This window comes from Quercus robur, chromosome 11, assembly GCF_932294415.1.
Source record: "Quercus robur chromosome 11, dhQueRobu3.1, whole genome shotgun sequence".
Taxonomy (NCBI): Eukaryota; Viridiplantae; Streptophyta; class Magnoliopsida; order Fagales; family Fagaceae; genus Quercus; species Quercus robur.
The window spans coordinates 16,691,315-16,700,458 of record NC_065544.1 but is presented as its reverse complement, the minus strand read 5'-3'; the positions used below and the strand labels follow the sequence as shown (position 1 = coordinate 16,700,458).

Below are 9,144 nucleotides of genomic sequence, written 5' to 3'. Positions count from 1 at the left end.
GGGCTTTTCTCACTTCACAAGAAGCATGTGATACAAGGTTCTGCCTAATTGTAATTTATTCACTTATATATTATTTACAGCTTCTTAAAGTTTTATTTTCCAAGTACAAATGTACTTTTACCTATTTAGAAGTGATTGTCTAGTGTCCCTGCTCATCATAGTTAACCACTTCAACAAATTGAAACAATAGTTGTCTTAAAATTGTGGTAAAAATAAGTAGGAATCTTTTGTTTTTGTTGAACTGAGTAGGATTATCTATTTTATTTTATTTTTTGAAAATGGTATGAACAAATCGAGTCCTATTTGCAAATAATACATGAAGACTCAAGATAGATGAGAATGACTTTAAAAACAGAGGCACTATATACTTGCGTAGTCATTGAGAGATAAAATCTTAATACGTAAGGAATAAAAGAATCGATGAGTATAGAGATCTTTTTATTCTCTACCATGTACAAATGAATTACATTATCGAGTATTGATATAATTTACTAGTGCTGAATCTGTTCTTCAATCACCAAATCTACAAGAAGAAAATGTGTAACAAAACCTTAACAAACGGCAAACTCTAGTACCCTATAGAGTGGGAAGAAAAAAAGCCTAGAAAGGAAATTGTGGTACTATCAGCATTTGGTATATGAGCTAAATACATGAGGTAATTACCACCAAATCCTTCCTTGAAACAAAAGAATCCTCCACGGTGATATTGGAGGACAACCGTGCCATTTTTCTACATATATGCTCCAAAATCATCGACTAAAGTGGCTTCATAAGCTGGTGAGTATCCCTGTCTGGTTCGTACAGAGGCAAGAACAGTCCGGCTCAGTTAATTCCCTCTTAACAAGACGTTTTTCCCGATTGATCATCAATTTAATTAAGGGCAGCTTCTGTGAGACTTGGTGCCAGATTTCATTCACTGTACCATTTGGTTCTTCATATTGGAAGTAATGCTTCACCTGAATCACATATTTTAAATGAAGAATATTAAACTTGGCAATCTGATGTTAACTGAGAATGTTGATCACTCAACAGATGACATACTGTTTAACACAAGAAAACCAGCGAACGAACCCAAATTAAAAAAAGACAAAAGAAAAAGAAAAAAAAAGATGTAGCTGTCATTTGAAAGCATGAATGCAGGAAACACAATTTCAATATATGAAGTGCATTAGCTGTAAACTCAATTCATACCATCGCTATAGCGGCAACAGAACAATTTTGACAACCCTAGTGTTGCAGTCAGTTCTAAGTGTGGTCTCATTCAAAAGGACTCACATGTTACTACAACCACAAATGGCTGTGACCACTATTCGAACAATGATCATATTCAGACTGTACAGCCGTGATGGCCTTCATAAACATTCTTGTTCATTGAAGGCCACAATCTTGTGTTCTCACTCACCATTCCCTTATCTTTACAATTAAATTTCTTGAGTATCTTGTCCAAGGTGCCATAAGCAGAAAATAACCTCACCATTGGCAGAATTAAACTAACGGGTGACATTACAAGTGCATTTTCAGTACTTACATGTGAGCTCTATGCCTATATTTCCACCATAAAAGCTCTTCCCAGACATTCCCATCATACACTGGTTTCTTTCCAACACTTTCCACTTTTCATGTGTTTTTCATATGGTATTTTTTTTCCCCAAGTTGTAGAAAGCATCAAAGATAGTGAAGACTAGGGTCTTATCCAGACAAGGTATGGCAAACACACCAAAAAGTGGGGTACAGCCCAGGTAACAGAGAATGCAGGTGACAGTACAAATAGACAAGGAGAATATGAGCATGAACACTGACTAACCTAAGGATCTTTTCATAATTATTTAAATAAAAAAGTCCAAAATGGGGTACAATGAGAGTCACAGCACAAATATACATGGTGGATTATCAGCATGACCACCTCCCTATAATAAGGAAGCCTTTCATGGTTCATCTGAAGTCCGAAAAGAAGATAAAGGAGGTGGAGAAAAGCTACAACATCCATGTAAAAAATTATAAAAAGGATAATTGTTGCAGCCATAGAAATGATAGAATAAGGGTCAAGTCGATACCTTTAGAGTGGTTTTCAGTTATGACAATTTGACAACTTAGTACTTATCATGTATGGTGACAACATGCAAAGTGCAATTGAAGTGGGGCTATATGATTTATATGTATATATAGGGAACCTTTCTAAAGAAGAGCCCTTTGGACTCACCTATACCCAGTAAAATCTATGGGCAGCTGACCCCACCCATGCAAACTAGTCGCTGGGTAATCCAAGGGCATTCACCCCTGATAGGCTAAGTAGTTTATGCTCATAACCCAGGTATATGCTTTTAAAGGTCTAGTGAAAATCATCCTAGGGTAAAAATCAATCTTCAATTTATGTTTTAATTTCATAAATTATGGTTAGTTTAGCAATAAAGGATAGATCTGAAATTTTTAACAACTGTAAATTAAAGGTATTTGATGAATTGAGTCAGGCAAAGAACTTTTCAGGAGTTTCTATGTTTTCTGGGTTTATTTTCTCTCAATCCAAGCTAGTCTTTGATTGTGTTTTATTTAGATCTTCAGTTTACTGGTCAATTTAAAGTCCAAATACTAGTAGAAGAAGAGAGTATGTTATTATCCATACTGAGGTGCATAAAACAAAAAGTGACTTTGATAGTAGGATCACGGGCATTTCATTTTGTTGTAGGCATGAGTACCTATACTCTCTTTTTCTCACATTGGCCTTGCACATTATCACTGTTCATGTTTCTATTCACAAAGTCTCTAAACAGCACACACTTCTCACTTTTCTTTCTTAAACCATGGATAACCAACGCACCCAAAGGAACTAAAGAAAAGCTAATTTCTTCTGCATATGCCTACCCTCAATGGAAAATTCTCCTATTCCTCTCCTTCCAAATGAACCACAAGGATCATAATAGAATGTTCAGGGTGTAATGTACTAGTATGCATACAGACTATAATTATAAAGGAGTCATGTCTATCTCATGATTAATATAATAATATTGGTAGCTCTAGTGAAGATGTTCTTCCATGAGCAAAATAAACCTATAAGTAGACAGAATTTTATATACAAATTAATAACTCCCACAATGGAATAAATAACAACTTAAGCAGCCAAAATAGGATGCATAAATAGATAAAGAAGCTACCAAGATGCATACATGAACCTGTGCAAATCCTATTACACCAATATGCTACAACAATTTTAGCTCCAATCAAACTGAACACGTAAAAAGAGAAAAATGATTTACAGCAATGAAACCAGTCCTGAAATGTACAAATTTCAAGTCTCAGTACTCAGTATTAGGGTGAAGTTCCTGTTGACTACAATGTAAAACTGCTTTATTCTATTGTTTCTTGCACAGCTGCACTCACGTGCATACACAAACAGTTAAACACACACATAATGTATTTACAAGAATAATTAAATATAATACAAAGGCTCAGGTTGAAATCAAAATAGAGAGGATGACAACATGGAATAAATAAAAGAAAATATCCAAAATACAAAAATGAAGCTATATTGTACACAAGAAGAATATGAGGATAGTACTAACCTCTTTTAGCTCTCTCTGATATTCCATAATCCTCAGAGTGGTTAGTCCTCTCAGCATTGAAACCACAAATCCCGGTTTAAGAGCAGAGGTGGAATCTATAAATATTGCAATCTTTCTATAGTCTATAACATCTTCAAATGGCAATTCAATACTATCACTGATTATCACTGGGACACACAAGCTAACTATAGAATCAAAGAGTCGGCAGGCTGATGGAGTATCACCAGCAGGATTTAAACAAAACTTAGATGTATGCATCCCTTGGGAAGCAGCCCGTCTATTCTCTCTGGATTGTGTTCCATGTCTTACTATGACATCCTCTTCATTTTCAAGTAATTGGAAAAGCAAATCACGAATTTTTCCTCCCTACACACACAAACGAGCCACCAAGAGAAAAAAGAAAAATTTAGATCCAGTATTAAGTTTATTCAAAAATAAATCTCACTAGTGAAAATATTCTTCTAGTGATGAAGTATATGCATACTACTATCAGTTTTTCACATATCCCATAAATAAAGATACGGTTATATTCAAGCCAATTATCCAGCTTGACAAGTTCCTGTGATGATCAAGTGGTGCTGCAGATTCATGGCCTGTATTAAACTAATGGAAAAGATTCTGTTGACAAAAAATAAGATGGCCCTCATTACCTAGGAGACTATAAATCACGTTGAAAAAAATTTTCCTGTGTCGAACAAAGATTTAGGACAAGAACTAATAAATTTGAGAAGTTCTAATACAGTAATCTTAAACATGAAAGAAGCAGGCAGCATTCCCTGGAATCGGCCTTCAGAGCAACGTAGAAAGTGTATGTGTTGAATATCAATTATCTGTTTTTTCTTTTCTTTCCTTGTAAAAATAAGGTCAATTATCAATCTTTTCCATTTTAAATTTTTAATAACCTGAGACTAAGCATCATCCTCACTCTGAGTGTGAGACAATTCTACCATTCTAGTGGATATTGTAAATCCGATGGAAATCAAATACCATTCATGGGCTCACTCTTAAATATTCTCTTAGCATGTTACAGATGCAATCAAAAGAAGATAAATATGGCCAGGGTAAGTTTTTTTCCCTTTTATGTTGAAAAGGAGACAAATGCAAAAGGGATAGGATAAAGGAAACCAACTTAGAGTCTTAGACTACCGTTTAATCTATTGGTGATTCTAGCGCCAAGCTAGAGATTCAAGTCTCTAGAGTCTCCCTGAGAAAGATGCCTAGCTAAAGCTCATTTCTGTAATGAAATTTAGATATGAACAAAGCAAACAAGACATCTTTGAGATTTGTATGTACTTCTCCCATATAGATGAAACCATTCTTACTAGATCTTCAGCTAACCAAGCAAAAGATATATGCAAGAGCTGTGTGTAACCGGCAATCCTATATCAACTAACCCATCCGAAGATAAAGATATAGAGATCAATTTCAGAGTATTTCCTTATTTTCTTCTTCACCAGAATACAAAAACACTGCCCACTTTAACATAGTTTAACACTAACAAATATTCCAACAATGACCCATCAAAATATCAATCAAATGTCTAATACTAATTCATTCCTACCCATCATCTCATATCAAAAGAACTATCAAAGTCAATGCACATTGCAACAAAATCAACCATTTCAAAAAGCAATAAACTTTACTAAATTGCATTATTGCATATACCTCTTTCCGATACCGAGCCCCCATGAAGAACAATAGCGTCTTCCGATTCCCAACCCCAACATCGCCAGTATAAGTATTGATCCTATGCGAATACGGCACGATCACATCCTTGATTAACGACGCCTGGTCCGATCTCAACCGTCCAAAATCCGAGACCAAAAGCACACTATTCTTGATCTTATCAATCACTCTATACAGTGCATTCGGATCCTGAGCCACAATCACATGGTCCCTCCCATTGTTCCTCTTCCAATACTCCTGCTCCTCCAACCATTCCACCAATGCCTCCTGGTTTTCCTCGTCACTGTACATGACCCGAGCCTGATCCGGACCCGAACTCGACCCGGCGGGTCGGGCCGTGTTCACAATTAAACTCAACGAAGAAAAGAAAGGCACGTAGAATAAATCCGCCTCGTCCGGATCCAAGACCCTGATCACCGGAGAACCGACCCGGTCGGAATCGGGTCGGGTCAGATCCTTGTACAAGTACCACTCCGCCATGTGCTGGTGGCCCGGATACTGGAGAAGCGCCACGTCATCGGCGGGGCGGCGTCCGCGGGCTATGGAGTGGTGTTCGATCACGCCGTGAGTGAACCTTTTCGGGAGCTCGTAGAGATAGACTTTGAGTACCGACTTTCCGGGAAAGTTGTTCGCGTTTTCCCGAGAAAATCCGCTTTCGACGGAAGCGGAATTCGCATACGTGAAAGGGAAGGTAGTTTCGAGCTTCGACGTCGACTTCGGCAACGAAGAAGAAGAAGAAGAAGAAGAAGAAGAAGAATTGGCGGGACTGAGGAAAGTGTTGAGTAAAGCGTAAACGACGAGAAGGACGAGAATGGTAGCTAGGGTTTGTTTGAGCAGAGAAGATTTTCGCGCCATCGTGGAAATTAGGGTTTGAGTTTGGGACTGAAAAGAATTTAAATTTGAAGAAGAAGTAGTGGGTTTAGATCTTTTGGATTTGGATCGTACTTCGCTCATTTTGTGAACTTTATTTTCTTTTTGTATAGTGTTTAGAGAGGAAAAGTGGGAAACAAAAAAGGTTTTATTGCTTGAGATAACAAAATTGCTTATTTTGTAATGTACGAAATGGTGGTGGTTCTAATCAAAAAAAGAAAAAGAAATGATGGTGGTGTTGACGAGGAAATGATGATGAGAATGGTGTATGGAAAATGAGTTTTTGATTTGTTTATTGAGTTCACTTTCAGTATTGATTGTTGATTGGAGTTGGTAGATCGATGGGGGATTTCAATTTTCAATACAAATTGATGGGGATGATGATGGTATTAAAAAAATTTATAAAAGACTCAATCAAGATAAGGAATTTTTTTTTCATGTTTTAGAGAGGAAAGGAATTTCAGTTACTTGGATTTTTAGGTTGACAGTGTCAGAGTCTTTGGTTCATGCATTTAAAAATTGAAAATATGTATTGAAAAAAAAAAAAATATATATATATATATATATAAATATATGTGTGTGAAAAAGTGTATGAAATTACGTATAATATTACTTAAAAATTGAGAATATATGTTTGAGTGGGTGTACCAAACAGAACTTCAATATCTCTTTATTGAGATAATTGTTGCCTCATAAACCTTTTTCATAAAAGATAAACTTTTTATTTTTTAGGAGGAGATAAGGAATAACTGAACAAGCTAGTGGACAAATTCAACTCATCAATCAATACTAATTAAAAAAAAAAAAAAAAAACCCCATCAACCATGCTAACAATGAGGGTGAGAATATGTTAATTTCTTTAAAAAAAAATTAAACATGTGAATATGTTATAAGAAAAGATTATGGCAATTTATAATATTGATTCCCTTTGATGTTTTTATCATATTATTATTATTATTATTATTATTATTATTATTATTTTGAGTTAAAGATATAAATATCAAAAATTTATTTAAAGATGACATAGTTTTTCTTCAAATCAATTCTTTTTGACCGTGGCGACTCCAACTTTGCTGTCAACAGTAAAGTAAGTGAGAGTCCTACAGAGAATATAAATATATTTTTTAAACAAATGAGAAAAAATGAAACTTTTTTTTAATAATATTCAATACACAATACTTTCACAAAAATTTTATAACAAAATCTAGTTGGCAAGTTATTAATGGTAGGTAAAAAGTGATGTAAATTACAGGTCCAAATAAAAACCAGTTACAACTTGTCATATAACATTTATTGTGAAAATATTGTGAAAGTAGCATTAAGATAATCATATTCAAAGTTATTTTTGTTGGGTTTAAATAAAATTTAAGGTCAGGATGTTCAAATTTTTATTTTAAAGAGTCAAAACAAAAGTTAAAAAAATTTTATATAAAAAAAAAAAAAAAAAATTTGACAAATCAGGGGGTTCAAATAATGCCGCCCCTGCTTTTTGACATCTTCAAATAAATTTATTACATAGTAGTTCACATAAATAATGACAACTGTGACTAAAACTATATATAAATAATTATTTAAGTCTTCATGTCATTTTTTTTTTTTTTGGTAATTTGGAATTATCATTCAACTAAGAAAAAGGACAAAATTTAGGACAAAGCCTGTTACAAGCAACACCATGATAATCAGCCTCAACAAAGGAGAGCAAATCCACGGGAGGGACAAAATGGATAACAAAATCTAAAGCTTGAGAATGGCCATAACTTGCTAAGCGATCCGCACATTTATTAGCCTCACGAAAGATATGCTTGATACGAACTTGGGGAATTTGTGAAAGTAGGAACTTACAATCATCAAAAATAGGAGAAATCATTGAGTTGCTGTAGCGAGGATTGTTTAGCGCATCAACAAGAGCCTTTGCATCAAGCTCAATAATAATAGCAGGGAGATTCATTTGATGGCATAACATCAGTCCATCACGGAGAGCCCAAATTTCTGCACTGAAGCTATTCACGCTGCCCAACTTTCTAGTAAAACCAACCACCCAATTACCAAAACTGTCTCTAATTAAACCTCCCCCAGTTGCCTTACCTGACGTTGCATTCCAAGACCCATCAGTGTTCAGTTTTAACCACCCCAGCTCTGGTTTCTCCCATTTAACTTGTCTTAGCACCATCCAATTATTGCGCCTTGGTTGAGAGGCGCAAAGGAAGAATTCCGAAGCTTGAAGAGTAATAACCTTACCAAGGTTCGGATTAACACCCTTGTTGGTGAATACAACCTGGTTCCGTTGCTGCCAAATCAACCAAAGAGCAAAAGAAAAAATAACATTCCAAGGAATTCCCACTACATTTTGAGAGGACTTAAGACCACCATTGGTGGTTATCCAATCCTTGTAACCTTGAGAAAAAAAAGAGGAGTACAAATAGTGAGTTCCCAATTGTTGCCATAAGGATTTAACCAAGCTACAATCTCTGAGAGCATGCATGATAGATTTGGTTTTTGAATGGCACAATAGGCAGGTGGCATCAATGGGAATCCCTCTATTGGCTAGGCATTCCTTAACACTAATGCTTTGATGCATGCACTTCCAAATAAAAATTTGAATTCTAGGTAAGGATGAGAGCTTCCAGATCCAAGAACCAGAGAAGGAATCAGAATCATTACTTGAAGAGTTTATGGTAAGGAGATAGGCACTTCTTATATCAAAATCTCCTTTTGAAGAAAACTTCCAGGCTAGATTATCACTACACCTTGCCACAAGGGGGGTAGGGATAGCTTGAATATCAGCTTTAACCTCAGATGGGAGATCAAAAGGAATAGTAGCCCAATTCCAACTAGAGGGAGATGGCACATCTTTAATTTGCAGCTTGTCCGAATCTTGCGGGAGCGGACCTTGGATTTGAGACCTGATGGGACCAAGATTTGACTAGCTATCAGACCAGAAATTAAGGCTACTTTCATGACCTGGGATCCATTTAATCCCTTTTTTGAAAACTCTTTCACCTTTCCTCAACCTTTTCCAAACCGGTGAACT

General features: G+C 35.7%; 1 protein-coding gene across 1 annotated transcript; it reads right to left on the bottom strand.

Moving 5' to 3' along the window:
* Nucleotides 1–409: 409 nt before the first annotated feature.
* On the bottom strand, nucleotides 410–6,467 carry LOC126705584 (probable arabinosyltransferase ARAD1). The gene is made up of 3 exons (XM_050404659.1): nucleotides 5,223–6,467; nucleotides 3,558–3,923; nucleotides 410–956 (listed from the first exon to the last, which is right to left on the bottom strand). Exons 1-3 carry the CDS (start codon nucleotides 6,195–6,197, stop codon nucleotides 768–770), a joined length of 1,530 nt encoding a protein of 509 aa, XP_050260616.1. The 5' UTR covers nucleotides 6,198–6,467; the 3' UTR covers nucleotides 410–767.
* Between the last annotated feature and the right edge of the window lie 2,677 nt (nucleotides 6,468–9,144).

What these genes read in the sequence shown, in the direction of transcription:
- LOC126705584 (XM_050404659.1), bottom strand. Translation starts at nt 6,197, where the DNA reads ATGAGCGAAGTACGATCCAAATCCAAAAGATCTAAACCCACTACTTCT. An exon ending in GGGCTCGGTATCGGAAAGAG is followed by an intron (nt 3,924 to 5,222) that starts GTATATGCAATA and finishes TTGTGTGTGTAG; the next exon opens with GGAGGAAAAATTCGTGATTT. An exon ending in ATCAGAGAGAGCTAAAAGAG is followed by an intron (nt 957 to 3,557) that starts GTTAGTACTATC and finishes TATGTGATTCAG; the next exon opens with GTGAAGCATTACTTCCAATA.